We start from the raw sequence: 19,989 nt of genomic DNA, 5'->3' as shown, positions 1-19,989 counted from the left end.
CAGCCGTAGTATCCCGGGATCCTTCTATCTTCATCCCTTTACCTCTGTCGATCTGAGCAAGTTCCTGGTTCTCTCCCTCAGAGTCATCGCTGTCCTCATCACTTGGAGGATAGGAGATCTAGGGGACAAGGAGAAAGAAAAGGCTTCATCATGAACACTGAATATTGCTGCCCAAGCCACTTCCCCCACCCTCCCCCTCTCATATCCTGGAGGGAGCCACCCTACCTAACCACACATACCCAGCCATGGCACCTTCCTGTGCACATCCTCATCTCCCAGCCCCAACCTCCCATCGTACCCTCTTACTTTCAGCAACACAGAACACACAAACTACTGCTGCTTCCACCACAAGAGCTGCACTGCCAGCTCTTTCCCAAGTACAATGAACATATCCTGCCTTTCACTTCCCAGACATGTAGCTTACAACCATCATGGCCTACCACATCCACATCACGTGGATAACCGAATCTCCAAAATCGCCACTGCCGAGATAGAGACACATCCTGTCAACAGCACTTGCAAGGCACCCACAAATGGAAGTGGCACATTAGCTTTGGCCATCCTGTGTATGTACCCACACTTCCCCCTTGAAGTTCACACACAATCCACCACAGAACAGACTCATCTTGCTTTTCTACAGGCCAACCCTGAGGTATTTAATAGAAATAAAAGAAACATGATTTCACAGAAACACAGACAATACTGTTAAGCTGTCCCCTCCAGGAGATAACTTACAGTACTACTGAACACCTTTGAATGCTCTAAGATTACCAACAACTCACATATTTTGTCAATATCAAGACTTTTCAGGAACATCTGCTCTGTGTCAGCCAATGGACTTCAAGCCACTTACTCAAAACATGTCTAACACTGAACAAACCTGCTAGCTGCCTCTTGAGAGGACTGAGAGATCTGAAACCAAGCTTTTATAGGTCAGATAGATCACACTGCCTCTGAGTTTCCTACACAGAGGAAATCCTACCTACCTTGCTACTAAAGTGACTTTTGTTCAGCTGCAAAGAGCCTACCTGGAAGTTATTACATCAAACCATTGAGCTACACAGCTTAGTATGTGTCTCTGCAGCAGCCACAACCAAATGAGTCAAAGGAAAATGCAATACTTAAAAGAAACCTTTATAAGAAACAGTTCTGGAATAACATGATCACGGCAAGATGAACTCCACTATTCCTTAAACCTTTTTATTCAGAACAACAAACATGGCCATCATTCTTAGCTGCCTCAAAATACTTGCTCACAACAGAATCCAGCGGCAATACGTTTCCAAAGGTTACATGCTATGCTTCCATTTTACACCTTTGATGTGCTGTGCTTGACTTTTACAAAGAGGAGGCAAGCACAGAGCCACGACACTGATTTGGACCCATTTTACCTTCACCACCCTGGGGAGTTGTCTTTGTAGTGTTTCAGCCACCCAGAGACACAACAGAGCAGCTACACTTACCTACGGGTCTATGAAAGACACACTACTGATGCAGAGAAACAATAATAGTTGACAAATTCTGATTGATACGGAATTTGACAGCTATTAAATCAACACACCTATTTTGTGACCATCCTCCAGGACTGTGTTTGTTGCATTTTGTTCCCCCCAAAAGCATGAAAACACCTTCCCCCCCCCCTTATTTAAAGCTACCTTTTGCCCCTCTATATTTACATTGCCCTTTGAGAAATCAAAATATCTTTTCCTTTCTTGTTAGTCTTTAAACTACATTCTCAACAGTCAAAAGATGAATCAGGCAAGTCAGATTTCAGATTTATCCCCACTGCAGATATTCCTGAAGTAAACACAGGACGTTGTTTTTCCTTCTACAACTACAATTTTCTTGTATGTGTTCACACACATGCATCATTTAATAAAGGCAGCTGGCACTGAGGAACACTGCCAAACACAGAGACTTCTAGTTGTCCCCAGAGCAGGTATAATACCTTGTTTGTACCATGGCAGTTCACAGAGGGGACAGCTGACACTGAGGTGCCATTGTGTGGCTGCTGTACAGACAGACAGAGGTCCTGTCTCCCTTAGAAAAGCTAAGGCTCCCATTCTAACTGGAGAGGTACTGACCTTGGGCTGTGGCTCATTCCCACATAAAAACCTTTCATTTGGACATGGCAGGGTTTTCAGTGAGGTTTAGCAGCTCTGTGTGGGAAACCTAGCAGCTCCAGTTTCTGTACAATGTGAATGAATGTCAATACATGGCACAGCACCGATTCCAAAAAAAAGCCAATGACATCCAGCACATGCAGGTCAAACAGCCACTGCACAATGTCACTGGCTAGAGATGCTGAAGATAGGAGGTGGATTTGAGTCAATGACTGACGTTTGAAGTCTGTGTCTACCAGTCCTGGACTTCCAAAATATTCACTCTTTCCTGTGCAAGTGAAATTTTGTCAGCCCCTGGCCTCCTACGGGTAACTCTCCTGTACTGAGCCCTCCCCAGTCCCCCGGGGAATCAAAGAGCAATTCCCTTGTGAGTTGCCATAAACACTTTGCTAGAGGCTTTCTTCAGAGCACAGAAAAATCTTTCAAACAAGAGACTCTAGCTTTTATGTCCCCAACACAGACCCTTCATTCCTAGTAGGCTAACCATTAGTCTTGTAGAGCTGAAATTTTTTACCTGAAACTCCTTGCCACGATACCTCACACAGGCAAAGATTAATGGAAGATCAAAAAAAAAAAAATTCTCTGTCAGTTTGGATAACAAGACTTTCCAAAAACTAAAGATCTATGAAATCAAAGACTAATGCTCTGACTGGCTGAAGATAAATACTCTCTCCCTTGACTCTTCCCAGGCTTTAACAGTACCCTCTCCTAAACATTCAAAAACATTTCACTAAACACAGTACTATGTTCAGGCCTCTAGTCTCCCCTATATTAGCCACAGATTCACTTCTGTCCAAGGCAGTACAGCCCCATTTTCCTCAGAAATTCAGAATTGTGGCACTGTTGTAGCAGAAAATTGAAAAACTTCATGTCAAAAGTCCCACCAGATCATAGCTTCATTCAGAGCACATCAATTGTAGAATGGATAGATTGAAAGACACGTCTTGGTATCACATAGTCCAAGCTCTTGTTCTGTCGGATTTTGGTGCTGTTTAGATGGTCTGGGAAAAGCCCAAGATGGCCTTGGGTCGCCCGCGTTCCAAAGGACGAGAAGAAACTTCAGATTTGTTCTCGGTCTCGGTGTTTATTAATTGCTTATCTAAAAGATTTTCTCTCGGCCTGACAGAGTTCTGCTCAGCAGTCAGCCATGGGCACACACTGAGAGCCCCTGGGGCGGCCACCTATCTTTATACCCGGAGTTACGTATACAATATTTATCATTTTTCTCCAATACCCTCTACCCTTATTAACCAGTGTTCCCCTAGTAAGGTCCAATCCCAGAGTGCCAACACCACCACAGAAGATGGAGGCCTAGAGGAAGAAGAAGAAGGAGAAGGGCACGCCCCAATTCCTCCATCTTACTTCTCTAGACCCCCCTGTACAGGGATCTTAAACCCTGTATCTCACACTCCAATTAACTTATCCCTTCACCATTCACCCCGGTGAAATCCTCCTGTCCTCATACTGATGTCATCTCCCATGTGGGATCAAAGTCCAGCCACCAGACATTTCTGGCAACATTCCAGGACTCCCGAGCCCCCCAGGGGTGGTCTCGTTCACCCTGCACCCCAGTTCTGAGAGACTGAGATCCCACATTGTTCAAGCTGGAACAACTAGAAAAGTTGCCAGGACTGTGCACAACACACTTTCTGCCTTAACATGCGTAATTGAAGAGAATAGAAAAAAAAAATCTTCAATTCACATAAATGTGTGAATGTTTACAAGCTATGGCCCAAAAGAAGCCAAAAACCAAAGGACAGGAGGCCATTCACCCTTCAGTTTTTCTTCAGTAAATGCATCAGCAATCAGCCTCCTGTTGATGAGGATCACTCAGTGCTACACTTGGGACCTTCAGCCCTGGCACCTGGCAAGCCTTCAGTCAGGATAAGGACTCCTTCTGTTCCAGACAGAAACAAACTTCCCCATCCATCTCTAGTAAGGGAATATGGCTTGCTGTAAAATAACCAGATGGTATTTAAGGAAAACTTAAGAGTAAAGCTTATACTTTTGAGGGAGTTTTAACATGAAAGACAAACTAGGACATAAAAGAAAAAAAACTAGAGACAGAAAAATGTGTATTTCTGATCACACTGCTGCTTGTCAACTGAGTAATAAACTGCAGTTGAAATTGCACAGGTCCTAAAGGATCACATCACCCTCAAAGTCTAAAGCTCTGAAATACATCAGACAATTAAAAAGTCCCACTATGTTAAAGTGGAGTTCCTCTTGGTTTGGCTTCCAGAAGAGAAATTATCCTGCTATCATACAATCAAAAGCAATGATATTAAGAATCATCTGTGAGCTTACAAAGGATAAGAAATCTCACTTCTAAGGCAGACTAAAACTCTCCCACCAGGCTCCACTTACAGGCTCCTAAAAACCTAAAACACCAACAGCATGGTTTGGTGCAGCAGAGGTATGTTCATGAGGAAGGGATAATACAAAGATACAACTGACCACAGGCAACCCTGCGTTCCCAGCCTGAATGAAGAATGCCCACAAGCTGGAGGGCATCATTCCCAATCTCCCTCTGGGAGCAGGGGAGGGAGGGAAGGAGGGACTTTACCTCCAGGGAGATGGTTTCCCTGGCAGAGGCCAACACTGCCTGTGCTGTACATACAAGGCTGTTTGTGACCCAGGCTTGCTCACTTCAGGCTGACCACTGCTGGGAATCTCTGCAACTAAGTGAAGTCCCTTCCAAGAGCCCTGGAAAGAGACTTCGCTAAGTTGGTCTCACACCCTGGTTCCTGGCACACAACCAGAAAGCAATGGATGAGCTCAGCAATGACTACTGGTATCTCTGTGATGGGGAACTGATTTCCACTTCTTCAGACTTCAAACTGGAGAAATGAAACCAGTAATCACCTCCCCCCTGCTACACTGCCTACAGAACAGCTGCTACAGACATGGGCAACCTACAGCACAGGCCTCTGCTGCTGGCTCTTCTCCATTTCCACTTGGATTTAACAAAAACACTTCACCAAATTTCCCCTGTGATATTTTTCCAGGTCAACAACTGGTACAGTTGCCATGGGACACTGCCTGATCTTGAATGAGGGAGGCGCCATCCTACCAATTATAAGAGACTTTGAATCAGAGAGTTGGAAAACAAGGTAGATGATGAGACACTGAAAGGCAGTTTTGAGCCATGGAACATTAGGAAGAAGGAAGGAATGAGTCAAGCAGACCTTCAAATTAACATGTAACTCCTTTCCCAAGATCTCCTTTGATTTTCAGAGATATTCAGTGATTATCGGGGAGAATTTATGCCAGTACATCAGGTTGGCTCTCTCCTCAAGAAAAGTTCAGTTCAATTTTCAAACATCCACACGTGAGATGTGACTGCCCAGGTTATACCTGGGGTCCCTCAATAGATAAACTCCCAGCAAGAACCATCCTGGTTTGGAAAAGCTTTTCTAGAATATTTTTTCCATGTTACTATGTTCCTTGTTAATTTTCACAGTAGGTCTGCCTTCAAACTCTATCCACCATTTCCTTGCAAATGGCTATAGACAAACCTAGGGCTTACAACCCTTGAACATGGTCCTGACAGAGCAGCTGTTGGGTAAATGAAAGCTGGGATGGGCCAGTGGGACACAGCACTCCCTGAAGCCCTTGTTTTCTGAGCCCTACCTATGCCAAGTACAGCAAAACTCCTGTTGTAGGAATGCCAGCTTCTGCATGGGCCTGGAGTGCATTAATTGTCAGTGGTTTCACAGACGTGAGGGAAGCAGAGAGTCACTCTAGGTAGCCAAATCTGCAATGTTTTAACAATACAATTATTATTTTTGTTCAGTGCTTACCATTCTCATACACTGCCAAACATGGTCACTGGCAAGTCTCAGGATGCAAATGGTGGCAGTCATTAATCAAAGAATATGGAAAGCAAGCTTCTGTTCTGAGGAGCAATGATTGAGCTGCATTTCCAGAAGCATGGGCTTAAATTGGGTTACCTAGATCGTGAAAGGAAGGCACAAGGCTTACAGAGAACAGTGAGGATATGAGTGGGGCATGGATGTGAGGAGCTCATGCTTGGTCCTCTTATCATTTTAAATCCTCTCCCTCATCCACCTGCACTTTAACAAATACATAGGTGTGTCTTGACCATACTGTCTACAGCTTCTGGAAAGAAGTGGCACCTGTGGACAGATCTGACTAGAATTAAAGCAGAGATACACTACCCTCGTGCTGGGGATCCTCATCTGCAAGCAGAGTAAACTAGAGGACTCCATGCAGTGGGGCTGGCTTCAGCCCTGGAAAAGGGTTCTTGTTTTGACTGGTCAAAACATGGCTCAGGCCAACACAGCTGACCCTCTGCACTCTCTCATCTGCCCCACATCAGTTCTTTTTGCAGCAGTCAGAGTGTGCAAACCTCTCTTTCAAAATCTTCCCCTGTTCTTCCCAGGGCTCAGCTGAGATGATTTTGCAGGAGAAGACTAAAGATAAAAACACCAGAGGATTTACAAAATAGAAACCAACCAACCAACCCATGAAACCCAGCAAGTCCTGATGCTTCATCATTAATCCAGAAAAGTGTGCTTACACCACCAGTGAGCCTATGGTGCTTGAACACTTGGGAGTGCACAGGCACCAGAAACTAGATACCCTATGTTCCCCAGTCCCAGGGATGGGAATACAGCTGATGCCTGCAACTGAGACTCCTATTCATCCAGGGTCTGTTCTCAGGAACTCTGGGCAAATACTGTTACAAGAATAAAACTAAGATCATGCTTTTAAATTCTACCCAAAATAGAAATAATTACTTGCAAACAGATTAGAACAGGCTTTGTTCTACCAATGGCATAGGCACCCATAAAGAGGCACACACTCCTCCCATCAGGCATCACACTTCTGTGCCAGCAAAAGACACAAAAGGAATGCTAGCAATTAAAAAATTAGTCTTTAAAAGGCCTCCTAGGCAAAATCCACTCAGACTCTGTTCCTTACCACACAAAATACTCCAAATCTGAGAAAACGTTATTGAGTTTATTTATCCTCAAGGCTACTATTAGAACAAGAATCTCTCTGATTAAACAGAACTGCAGCCATGTTTGGAACCACAGTTTCAATGTTATAAATTTCACTTGTTAAAAATAGAGATAAAACAAAGTCACTACAGCCCTCACTCAGCAGGTGGATGGGGTCTAGTAACAAAGGTGTTACCACGGAAATAGAGTCTTTAATCCTTCAATTTCCTTCTTGACTTCCCAGACCATTGTGTTCCAAAGTAAGACCACTTCTGCAGCATGGGAGCCAGGGAAATGGTGCAGCTCCATGCTGTGATACGTGTCACTCCTTCTGGTAGCAAGAACTTTTACAAAATTCTCAAACCATCCTTATGTTGTTAGCTTAAGAGGCTAGTTAAGGTTTATAGCTCTGCTGCAAGTGACAGAAACCATACACTCCTCCAGCTCCACTTGTACCTGCACATAAAGCTCCCAGGTGTGCCACTTCCCTGTAAGTGTCCCACCAATCTCCTACGCTTGTCCCACACTCAGCTTCTGCTCCTCACACATACCCAGCCAGGCTGTCACCTGCATGTGACAGAACCACACTATGAGTTTCTCAACAGCTCTGTTACTCTACTTATAGCTTTGCTGCTGCAATGAAGAAAGCCGTGGCTAATTCCTATACAAGTTTCAAGGAGTCTCATGAGGGTGGCATTCACCTGTTAGGCTTTTTCATCCTGTGAGGGGAGACAACATAGCTCAGATGAGAGCTAACAAAGAACTATATCAGAAAGAAGCAGCAACAGAGTTGTGATGTAAAGAGATCCCTTTGCAAAGAAGATCCACTCCCTGACAGCTCTCAGCTCAGAGCCCTGGCAATCCCTGGCTCACACCCGGCAGGAGCAGTGTTATTCAGCAGTGCTGACACCACAAAGCACAGCAATCCAGGAAGACAAAAAGGACCCGAAGGATTAAAGACCTTCTTCACAGGGCCTCATCCACGCTGCACTGAGATATAGTGATTTAGCTCCATCTGTAATTTACAGCCCATTTGCTGCTAAACCTCAGCTCCAAGTAGTCAGCTTAAAAGCAACACTTTATCAGAGGCTTAAAACCCTCTCAGACACAAGAGGAAGACAGTACAAGGGACACCTAGAACTGGAGAGGCACCTCTAACAGCTAATCTTATCTGTAATGCATTTGCTCAGGGAGGGAGGATGGGAGCTGGATGCTCACACCAGTGCCAGCCATTCCTGCCTTGGCCACAGGGATTTAAACACAGCCCTCCCGAGTGACAGCCCACCCCACCAGCCTAGCCCAGTTACTATTGCTGTGATGGGGAAAGGTTTCTTTGGACAGGCCAGCTTCTCAGGCAGTTTTCAGCAGCTCCTCAGCATTCCATGAGTGCCCTCAACCAGGGAAGCACGGCTGACAGCAGCTGGCATAAACAACACATCTGGTAACAGTTTCTCCATTCCCTACTCAAAAGACTCAGAGGGCAAGTGCCTTTGCCCTGAGAGACTTCCTTAGCCGAGGAGAAGCTGCTTGTGTTGGGAGACTTCACTCGACACTCACCTCTGTTCAGCCATAAAGAACTACATTAGCCACATTTGCAAACACAAGGAACAATGCCTTACAGTCAGGCTGGAAAATACATTTGGAGCACATGAGACATTTCAGGCTTCTCCTCCCCTTAAAACCTCACATTAACCCCTCTGAGTGCAAGCAGATGAGAGCTGTTTCATCTCTGTGGATTTACACCAAACTTCTTGTGTTTTATCAGAGAGCAAACCAGAAGGTTAATCCTTTCAGACCAGGTCTTTGATCCGTCAGGTCAGGCACCTTCAAAGTAAGAGTTAGGAACATGTCATAACTTGTAATGTCTCTCACTGCACCAGATCCTTTCCTGGTAAATATTTTGGGATTCCAAGTGGTTCCTAGTTGGGAAAATCTGACAAATGGGTTGTCAAATCATCCCACACATAGAGGATGACCTAGAAAAGAAGACTGAATATTCAAATTCTCTCTTTTCTCCAAAACACAGCACAAAAGGCACAAAATTTCATTAGTATGAGGTAGGTCCTAAACAAATAACAGGTGATAACTTGGCAGTGTGTAGTTAAGGTGTGAAATACTGGATGTTCTGCATGTAAATAGCCCTACACAGATTTGGTGGTGTAAAATGAACAGGCTTAGGCAGAAGAAGCTTACTAGGTTACTAATGCAGGAGGATAGGCTATTGGGGGAAACTGTAGGTCTAATATGGGATGGATGCTCCCAAATCCCATTTATGGAAGTGGGACACAGAGCACCATGGAATTACTTGCAATGTCACAAGGCAAGGGGGATGCACAGAGCAAAGTGGGACAGTGTCCTGCCAGGTCCAACTCACCCCATCACAGAGTGCTCCTGAGACAGTGTCCCAGCACCACATACTGAATTAGCATTCCCACATATCAGTTCAGGGGCAAGATAGGAAAAGCTGCACTGCACTGCAGCCCTCTGCAAAACACTATTGAGGGGTTTCCCAAAAGTGATTGGCTCTGTCCAAGCCAGAACAAAAAGGGTTCTCTGAGAACAAAAAAATCTATACGTGGAAGCTGCTGATTTTTCAAGCCTCTAAATTATTTCAGTTTATAGGCTTCACACCAAATATCTCTGTTCTTTCCTCTTAATTAGCCTTTACCATAGAACTTTATTCCTTTGGAATGACCAACTCATAGAAATAAAGAAAAAACTATATTTAAAAAAAAAACCCACACAAGAATAGTCTGGCTGCAGACAACTGTCTGGAATAACCACTTAGCTTTGTGTGTAATAACTGGGTGACAGGATATGGAAGGATTATTTTATATTTTTCCAGCTTACATCCAGACACACTCTTAGCAAACTGGAGAACTTAGCTGCCTGTCTGGCACCTTTCCTTGAGATGGGAAATTCCCCATTCAACCAAAGGAAATTTTATTCTCATCTTATGTCCATATAGAGCTTGGTAGATTGTGTTATGCCAAGAAGTAAGGACATCAGTTAAATAAAAACCAGCATGCATCATGGAAACAATGTGACCCTGTTAGGAAGGACTAAGATGAGACAGATTGCTGAATAAAATAGGTGTGAAGGGGTAGGATCTTTGTGCTATCAGCAACTCAAATTGACTGATCTCCTTGAAATCCTGGCTCAAAAACAGGTTTGTAGCCCAGACAAATCAATTAATCAGATACCAAGCAAAAGTATATATCCCTAGATATATCAGAAACTAAGGCCTGCCTACTCTCATTGTGGACATTTATGAATATTGAGGCATTTGGACATCTCACAAATACCAGACATCTCCCATCCTTTCATAAGTCTGAATTTAGATAAGCACCATCTACCTGAAGTCAGGCAACAAACCTCAGGTGAATCTATCCATGAAACAGGAGACACGACTAACAAAAGCCTCCTCTGGAGACCTAAATGCAGGCATTGGTTTCCTTTTCCTCCTTAGAAAGCATTTCAAGCCCTGAACTCAGAGTTCTTCTCATGTGGCCTGATGCTGGAGCTAGGATGGGGAGGTGAATCCAGGCAAAGCTGCAGAGGCCTTTTCTCAGCTGTGTTTGCTGGGCACAAGGACCAACCAAGCCAGCCACGCAGTTTGAGGGAGGCAACCCACAACCTACCAGGTATCCCTATGCCATGGGTATCCCTATGCCTTAGGGACACCTCCCCAGGTTTCACCCATCTCCTGGCTCACAACACTCATCCAAAGGGTGCACGCCAGACACACAGACATTGATCTGCTCGCAGCACCACAGCTCATGCCTGGGCAAGCTGCAGTTCTCTGCAGCAGGCTGAGCCTGGGTGATGAGCTGCCTGAAGAAAAGGGCTGGGGGAGGAGAGGGCTGGAAACAAAGAAATAAGGGGCTGGTCCACATCAGCTGCTTTGGGAAGCACTCACAGAATCTTCTTTAGGCTTTTAGCCCCTGCCACCCTTAGATGACATTCTGTTGTGCTAACACAGAATAACTAGAAAGAATCAGGATTTGGATTATTGCACATGCAGCCATGAGGCAGCTTCAGTGCAAATGTACCAAGCAAGATACTTTCTTACATACAAGTTCAACAGGGAGTTTCCATAAGCATCCATGGTATTTCACCTTCCATGAAGCCAACAAGGATGGTCCAGAGAACCAATCATGTGAGTTCTTCACAAGTGTACTCTGTTGTGCCATTCCAATTCTGCTAGAGCTGCTCAACAGGACAACAACAAAAGTTCACCTGGTTGAGCACTTGGTGTGCTGCAGTGATTACAAAGGAGATTAAAACAACAAAACAAAAGCAGACAAAAACAAACAAACAAAAAACTCTCATCATCATGCAAGATCTTCTCCCTCTGCCTCAGCCAGCTCCTGAGATGCCCCAGCCTGAAAATGCCTGTCCTAGAGGAACTGAACCATCCAGTGTGACGTATAGGCTGAGGTACACATGGATGCCAGGTCTGTGTCCAAACAGACCAGTCCATGGCAGAGAGGACGTTATAATGGGCACAAAAACAAGAACATAGCAAGAGAGGGAAGAAATGCCTAGAGACACCCTGAGCTGTCCATCCACAAGGCGTGACCATGCCAAAACAGAAGAAACTGCATCCCCACAGCTTGGGGAGCCCTGTGCCCACACTGGCATGGACACAGCTCTGCACAGGTCACACTGGGCCATGTGTCCCTTACATCGACTCCCAGGCCTGGGTCACAGCAGAGTTCGCTGCACAGGGAATGCTTTCAGTGCACATAAAGGTCACAACTAATTGGCTTTTCTCTAAATCCTCGCCTGGGTGTTCCCGCTGAGCACTTGTGGGTGGTGCTGGTGCCTATTCACAAACAGCTTAGCCGGCTGGCTGCTGCTCACCGGTGGCAGGGGACAAGGGGACCAGCAGGCGCTGCCCAGGGCCACGTCCAGCAGCTCCTGGGGCAGCACACAGCCCAGCACACACATACCTGCCGTGCCGGTTGCTAGGAAGAGCTGGATCACCCGGCAACCTGAATCCCACTCAACAGGAGAACAGGGTTACAGATAAAGGCACGGGGGTGGGAGGGGCCGGCGCTGCCTACAATGTGTGTGGGAGGGTTATTTCCCGCTGAAAAGGGAATACAGCCCTTGGTTCCCATTCTGACGGAGCCCAACAACACTGCTGTGACCCCAGGCGTGCCCCAGGAACAGCCAGGGAAGCTGGCCAGGCTGACACATTACAGCAGAACGGTGCCCTGCCCACCCACCACTCCACAGAAATCTCCTAAGCACATGCAAGCCTTGCTTTTTACTACTCAAAAAAAAAAAAAAAAGTGAACCCACTTTTTTGTGAAAGCCATATAATTAAAATAAATAATGACCTGGTTTTGCTTTTTGTTTTCACCTCAAATATGAGCTCTTTACGTGCTCAAGAAGACATTTAGCATCCCAAACAGTGCAACAAATTTGGAACTTGTAGGACAATGCATGACAGCAGGAAATTAAGAACTGCACTATCCAGCAAAGAAAAATAATCAGTTTTCACTGAAATCCCCAAATACATAGCACTGGCTTTTCAGAATCTAGTTTTTCATTCAAATAAAAACCAAAAATTGGGAAATACAAGGAAAAGTAATGAGATTTCTTTGTGCCTTTGGGAGGTGGACTTTTTTTAAGCTCCTCCATAGTTTCCTATCCATCACAAAGGCAGCTGAGAGAATGTCTCACACTACCTCAATTTCCATGAATGCCCCATCATGCTGTATATGCAGCATCTGCAATTTGTCTGAAGTATCACTCTTTGGAATTAAGTCATTACAGGAGATTATCAGTGCTGAATGTCTGCAGAGAAAAGATGACAACCCTTAAAGATCCAGATCTTCAAAGCCAAGTCGAAAGAAGCGCAGACCCATTATTTTACAATGCCTCAGGCAGAAGTCTCAAAAACCTAAGGCTTAAAGTGGCTGGGATTGCCTGTTCTACTCTTTGCCTTAACTAAATATCTATCACAGCACTTACCTTACTTAGCTAAGTATCTATCTAACCCACCAACATACATATTTTCAGTCCAAATTATCACAAGCCTAACTTCAGGCATATTCACAGGTACTCCAAAAATCAAAATTGTACTTGCACACTTAGATTCACATGTTTGTGTCTTTCCTGCGATTAGGACAAACCAGAAGCACCTAATGTAGCCAGCTGGTGTAACAGGAAGAAAAGCAACGTTTCAATGTAAAACAAAGTCCTCCAGCTCTAGAGGATGAACCTGTGGCATCTGCTGAAAAACCCACAAAGGAGAGGAAACCTGCATACACCACAGCAGACAAAGCTAAATTTTCCCTGTGCCAAGCTGAAGACCTGTGACACATGATGAGCAGTCATCCCAAAGGAAGGCAGAAATCAGTCTGTCCTCATTCAAAGTAAGCCTGAGCGCTTATGCAGGTCTTTGACAGCATACCCACTGTGCATCAATAATAATGCTACTCCACTCTTTTTTTGGTCTAAGAAGAAAAAAAATAATGCTCCCAGCTCCACAGAGTAAAAAGTTACCACAGGGACACTGACTGAGGGAGTCACTGCCTGCAGCCTTGAGGTTCACTTTGCACAGCCATCTGAATCCCCTTCACACAGGGAGGATGAAGATGATTCCCAGTTGCCTGTCAGGGCTGGCCAGCCAGACCAGAGTCCTTCAGCTGATTCCAGACACAGATGCCAGCAGGAAATAACTGAGATGACTTTCTGGCCCCCAGTGATGTGTATGCTCACATACAAGCTGCAAGAGTACATGAAGAGAACTGACACAGTGGCTTTGCTAGCACCTAGCACCCAGTTCCCTTTAAGCAAATATAAGGCTAAAGTTATGTAGAAGAGAAATGCCCTGTCACCAGAACACTCACATTTGACTTTGTATCACTGATACAAACGAAGTGACAAACATGTCTGTATTATCCCTGCTCAAGACCAACGTGAATATGCCAAGTACATAAGTAATTTAACAGCTTTTGTTGATTAAAACATCAGTTGTATCACCTCCAAAGTTGTTTGTGTCAACAGAAAGCTGGAATGAAATTGCCACCTTTAAAGTCCTCAGTCTTCTTTAGCTGCATGTTCCAGCCAGTTAATTTTTTAACACACCACAATCCAACTGTTTCATTCTGATAACACCTAGGGCCACTAATTAAGGGCTTAGTTTGACTGGCAATGCACAGACTTGTTCCAGCCAGATGCTCCCTGCCCGAAGGAGCTTGCTTGCAAGCAAAACTCAGAAAACAGACACCCACACTTGAGCCACTACATAAATAGCAAGGCCCCAAGAGTTAAAGAGAAACTTGGAAGAAACATTTGTGTGAGAAATCCCTACCCCAAACTGTGGGGATGAATAAGACATTTGATTTACAGAAAGCTCATGGAGTTTGTTACAGAACACTTCTAAGGGCTCAATATCAGCACTCCATCACAAACCCACATGTAAGCCCAAGATAGGCATTTTAAAAGCTCCTTGATCAGCCTGACTTAGTAGTTCAGGAAGTGCTTCTCAGGGCTACAAGTCGAAAACTAGGAAAGAAAATAATAAACTATACTAGACTGTAACACTGGACAACCAACACAAAAAAAAATTCAAATCAGGCATTGAGTTACAGGCCCCTCTCACTTTGCTGGTTTTGAAGCATTCCACTACCACACTCCCCCGATCCCACTTTTTTCCTTCTGTCTCAAGTGCTCTGCAACAGACTTAGTTGCCAGCAGTTACCAAAGATGATCCCTAACTTTTGAAGTCAGATCTACTTCTGGCTCAAAAGCAGCCCAAAAGGTTCCTGAATCTGGCCTACTATCTAGCCAACAACACCAGACCACTGAAACAAGTGGTAGACCAAAGACCAAGGCACCAGGCAATGACATCTCCTCTCCTGGACTGAGCCACAGCAGCTGAAGGTTGAAGAGCTGAAGCTCTTAAGCTAACAGGCTGTGCTATGAGCTCAGGAGTGGACATGCTGCCCCTGCTACAGGGACACAAGTATCCAATGGAAAGACACCTCAGGAAACTTGACATGCACAACTCCACAGGCTCTGATGAGACGCTTCACAAATGTTGAGAAAGCTGGTAAATACCACGGCTAGGCCATTCAGGATCATCTCTGGAAGGTTGTGGTGATCAGAGAGAGGCGCCTGAGAACTGGAAAAACGCAAATGTTATCCCAGTCTTCAAAAAAGGCAAGAATTAGGAGCCAGGGAACTACTAGCCAGTCTGCCTCACCTCAATCCCTAGAAATGTGATGGAGTACCTCATTCTGGAGGCCATGTCTATCCACATGGATGACAAGGAGTAGTCAACATGAATTTACCAATGTCATGCTTGATACACTCAATTGCCTTCTAAAATGAAACAATTGCCTGGCTGGACAAAGGGAGAACAGTGGATATTGCCTACATTGACTTCAGCAAGACTTTCAATACTGCTCTCACAACATCCTCTAGGGCAAACTCAGGAAGCATGGACTGGATGAGTGGACAGAGAAGTGGATTGAGAACTGGATGATGGTCATAATCAGCGCCAGATAGTCTGGATGAAGGCCTGTCATTAGTGGTGTCCCCAAAGGTTCCATACTGGGCCCAATATTGTTTTACTCACTCATCAACGACTTGGATGAAGGGGCAGATGCCTCCACATCAAGTTCACTGATGTCACAAATTTTGGAAGAATGGCTGATACCCCAGAGGGCTGTGCAGCCCTTCAGAAGGACAGGTTGGAGAGATGGGGACAGAGGAATCTTCTGAAATTCAACAAAGGTAAATGCAGAGTCCTGCACCTGGGGAAGAATAACCATATGGACCTGCACAGGCTCAGGTACCGGAAAGCAGCTCTGTGGAGAAGGACCTGAGGGTCCCGATGGACAACAAGCCATCCATGAGCCAGCAGCGTGTCCTGTGGCTAAGGAGGCCCCTGTATCCTGGGGTGCAGTAGGAAGAGCAGTGCCAGCAGGTCAAGGTGATCCTGCCCCTCTGCTCAGCTCTGGTGAGGCACATCTGGAGTGCTGTGTCCAGTGCTGGGCTCCTCAGTACAAGAGAGACGTGGGGCTCCTGAGTGGGTCCAGTGGAGGGTAACTGATTGTTAAGGGACTGGAACATCTCTCTTACCAGGAAAGGCTGAGGGAGCTGGGCCTGGTCAGTTTCAAACAGAGGCAATAGAGAGAATCTCACCAATGTATATAAACACCTAAAGAGGGGGTGTCAAGAAGGTGGAACCAGGCTCTTCTCAGTGGTGCTGAGCAACAGGACAAGGGGCAACAGGCAGGAACAGACCGATGCACAGGAAGTTCCACGTGAACATGAGGAAGAACGTCTTTACTGTGTGGGCGACCAAGTCCAGAGAGGTTGTGGAGTTTTCCTCACTGGAGTTATTCAAGAGCTCCCTGGACACAATCCTGTGCCACATGCTCTAGCATGACCCTGCTTGAGCAGGGAGCCTGGAACAGATGATCCCTTCCAACCTTACCCATTCTGGGATTCTGTGAAGCAAGGTCAGCTGTCTTCCAAGGCGAGGCGCTCAAATTTGAACCCCAACTATCACACTTGACAGCCCAGCCACCCTTATCAGAAACTGCTGGCTGAGCAGGCTAACCCAACATCAGGTGAAGTGTCAGTCAGTCCCTCCCTTCCCACCATGGTGACTTCTGGTGAAAGGGAAATGGAGGGACACTTTCTGAGAGACACCAGCACATCTGGAGTCAAAGTCCTCTGAGGAGCCCTAGCTGCCAACTGCCTAAAGGCCAGCTTTAGAATGGAAAAAGAGAAGTCCATTACATCAACACCCAGATTGCATATTTTTTGGTTTCACTTACAGAAGGCCATGGCATCCTCTCAGCTTCTCCAAGCAGGGAAAAATTAGGAGGCCCTATTACAGCCACACTAAACCAATTCAAGACACACCATACAAAAATAAAGCCTTTATAGTGGGCAGAAATTTCATCCTGAAAAGATTCCCAAAGCTTGGATGCCAATCCAAGATTGGTCAAGTCTTCCGCACTTGTAAAAATGAGTTGACAATTTACCCAAGGAAAGTTTCCTGGGACTTTGGCTAATTTCAGTACAGTTGTAATCTAGAAGCACACCAGCAGCTTGCTTTACCTTCAATTTGGGAACTTCCAAAAAAAGTCAAAGTGCTAAAGTGAGTGGGCAATGAAGGAGATGAGCAGCTAAGCACACTGTTATTAAAGTTCAGAAAGCACTTGGTTTGAGTGGTCAATGTAGATCAATTCTTACTCTATCTAAACTTGATGCTCATTCTCCACTTACAGGGCTACAGACCTCTACAGACCTGGTTCTGTGCTCTCACCTAACTTGTCAGTAGATTTCAATGACAGCACACTGGACCTTTTAAATAATGCATTTTCCATACAAGCCAGACTACCTACAGACCTGCACAGACACAGACCAAGGCCAAGAAGGCTGAGTCTGGTCAGTGCCTGGCAGCCCCACATCACGAGGGCAGCAGAGCAAAACAGCACAGGACATTTGGCCTTGACACAGGGTCCATGAAGCACAGCACAGCCACCAGAAGGTTCCACACTGCTCACCCCTGTGACACCTAGCCAGGGTCCATACCTGCAAGGAGCTCTGGTCCAACATCTAAGACAGAGCACTGCACACTCCATTAAGCAATCAGTATGCTGCTGCAAGGCTCAACCAAGACCAGGCAGCTGCACAAGGTCCCCAAAGGCCGACAAAACAGATTTAAACCCAGAGTTTGCACATCTGGCTTTCTGCCCATACACATGTGTACCAGTCATTGTAGCACTCCCCACTGCAGGCTGCAGAGACAGCTCTGATGGGCTATGGAACAGCCTTGCAAGCAAGGCACAGTGCAAGCTGAACTGCCTCTACTGAGCCTGCAAAAATGCAGACCACCTGTCTGCAGCACAAAACCCTGGCACTAACATGAACAAAATGGCTGCAGATGCCCACTCAGGCACATTTTCCTGCATGCCTCCAAGCATCCTGAAGGCTGTATCCACCTCTGAGAGCTCCTTCCAAAGAGTCTCACGGTTTCACAACCTGAGGTTCCAAGAGACAAACAAGAAAGTTAAAGGAAGAGATTACAGCTGTAAGGTCCAGAAACACAGTGTTAAGAAAACCCTCACTGCCTCTGTAAATACTCTGCACTGAATCAATCCGCTACAACCTAAAGCATTGCCCTTACTTTACTTCCAAAAATAAAACCTAACCCTGCCTCCCCTGAGAGCCACAGAACGTGAAATCCCCGGAGGAAGAAGTAGAGCAAACTTTGTTAGAAACAGTGCTGATGTTTCATCAAAGTTGCCATCAGCCTGTCCAGAGTGGCTGCGCAGAAGTGCAGCCACACGGCAACGAGCCTCTGTGTAACACATACAAAAGACTCCACTAGAGTCTGGTATACGGATTCCCCAGCCCCCAACTCAGGCAACGAGGGCTGCTACTTTTCCCAGATCCCTTCTTTTATTTGGGGCCAGGTGCTGCACTTCCCACAGCATTGGTGCCAATCCAGAGTAACTCTGCTGATTTCAGGGGATATCCCTTGGTTCACAACAATTTTGCCAAATCAGGATTTGGTATTTTTTTCGCATTCGTCATGGCTCCATTTTTATCCTGCGGTATATATGGCTCAAAAATTCCTCTTTATATTTGGCAGGAAGGGCTTAGACAGTTCTCATCCTGAATCTGTGGTCCTCAGTTTTATTTTAAACATTAAAAACGGATGTAAGAAGAATCTGGAAAGCTATGGGTCAAAGCAATGACCTAGCCTGCAAACTTCAGCTCAGATTCTGGCCTTGAGGACCAGAAGAAGGAGAAATGCAAATAAAGAGCTGAAAGGCATTTTAGGTAAATCATGTTTGTACAGTGCCTAGCACAGTGGGGTTCTAACCTGGAAAGGGCTGAGAGGCTACGGATTGCCTACGTACAAAGGTATCTAGGCAAATGCCTACACAGTTAAATGCGAATCCCATCAAAAGGAAAACATTCTGAAGAAGAGACAGATACATCTATCTCCATACACCTTTCTGTATTATCTGAATTGTGCAGGGTAACTCTGAGTGCAAAGGAACGGGACTTTAAGTAACAGGAATACAGCGTAGGCCAGTTGCTCCTGAGCACACTGGCTGAGAGGAAACTGACCCAGCATAATAAACACTGCAAGTTTCCAGCTTCTCAAGGCCCTCTCAGTAGTTACCTAAAGGGGACAAAAAAAAAAAACAAAAACCGAGACAAAACCGGCTTTCCTTACCTTTAGCTGGAAAGGTTGGATTTCGTTCAAACTCTGGTTCCTGAGCTTTTTGGTGAGGATCTTCAGCATGGTACAAATCCGAGGAGCCAAGAAAGGGTTAAGCACACACACATGCACGCATCTGCATCAGCCGCGCCGCTGCCGCTACGCTCGGCGGAGCTGCGCGGAGCTCGCATCCAGCGCCGCAGGTACGCGGCGGGGCACGGCTCCGCACAGCCCCGGCTCCGGCCGTGCCCCTGCCCCTCCGCACCCCGTCCTGCAGCCCTCCGCGCTGCCACGCACAGGGAATCCTTCTGCAAAGCCTACAGAAAAAAACTGAGCACCAAACTTCCTCTGCCTTCCACCCCCTCCTCAGTTACGCTTCAGAAAGGAGGGAGGTACCAGCTGGCAGCGTGCTGCAGGGGACGAGAGACACTCGGCGCAGAGCGCTCACTGCGGGACGGCAGAGCTCGCTGGCCGAGGCGCCGGGCTCCGCTCATGGCAGCGCTGCCGCCCGGTCAGCCCCGGGCGGGCATCGGGCATCGCGCCCCGCCGCTACAGCGGGCCGCCGCCACCCCGGGCTCCCTCCGGCACCGCCGCCACGGGAAACTTGTACCGAGCAGCGCGGCAGCCGCGGCGCACATTGGCCCGACGGGGCGGGACGGAGCGGCACGGGGCGGGACGGGGCGGC

At 46.3% G+C, this 19,989-nt stretch overlaps 1 protein-coding gene across 4 annotated transcripts in view; it reads right to left on the bottom strand.

Annotated features, from left to right (window-relative positions):
- The window catches only part of LOC128939191 (uncharacterized), a 104,772-nt gene extending 85,031 nt beyond the window's left edge, over positions 1-19,741 (bottom strand). For all 4 annotated transcript variants that reach the window (XM_054280016.1, XM_054280013.1, XM_054280014.1 and 1 more), the window contains exons 1-2: positions 19,320-19,741; positions 43-118 (exon numbers count right to left, since the gene is read on the bottom strand). In XM_054280016.1, the coding sequence (XP_054135991.1) occupies positions 43-118; positions 19,320-19,388 (145 nt within the window). In that variant the 5' untranslated portion in view covers positions 19,389-19,741. The remainder of the gene's footprint in view (positions 1-42; positions 119-19,319) is intronic.
- Positions 19,742-19,989: the final 248 nt, after the last annotated feature.

This window comes from Melozone crissalis, unplaced genomic scaffold, assembly GCF_028551555.1.
Source record: "Melozone crissalis strain CALT ecotype California unplaced genomic scaffold, PUWL_Pcris_2 ptg000027l_1, whole genome shotgun sequence".
Lineage (NCBI taxonomy): Eukaryota > Metazoa > Chordata > Aves > Passeriformes > Passerellidae > Melozone > Melozone crissalis.
This window is presented reverse-complemented; position numbering and strand designations above follow the sequence as displayed.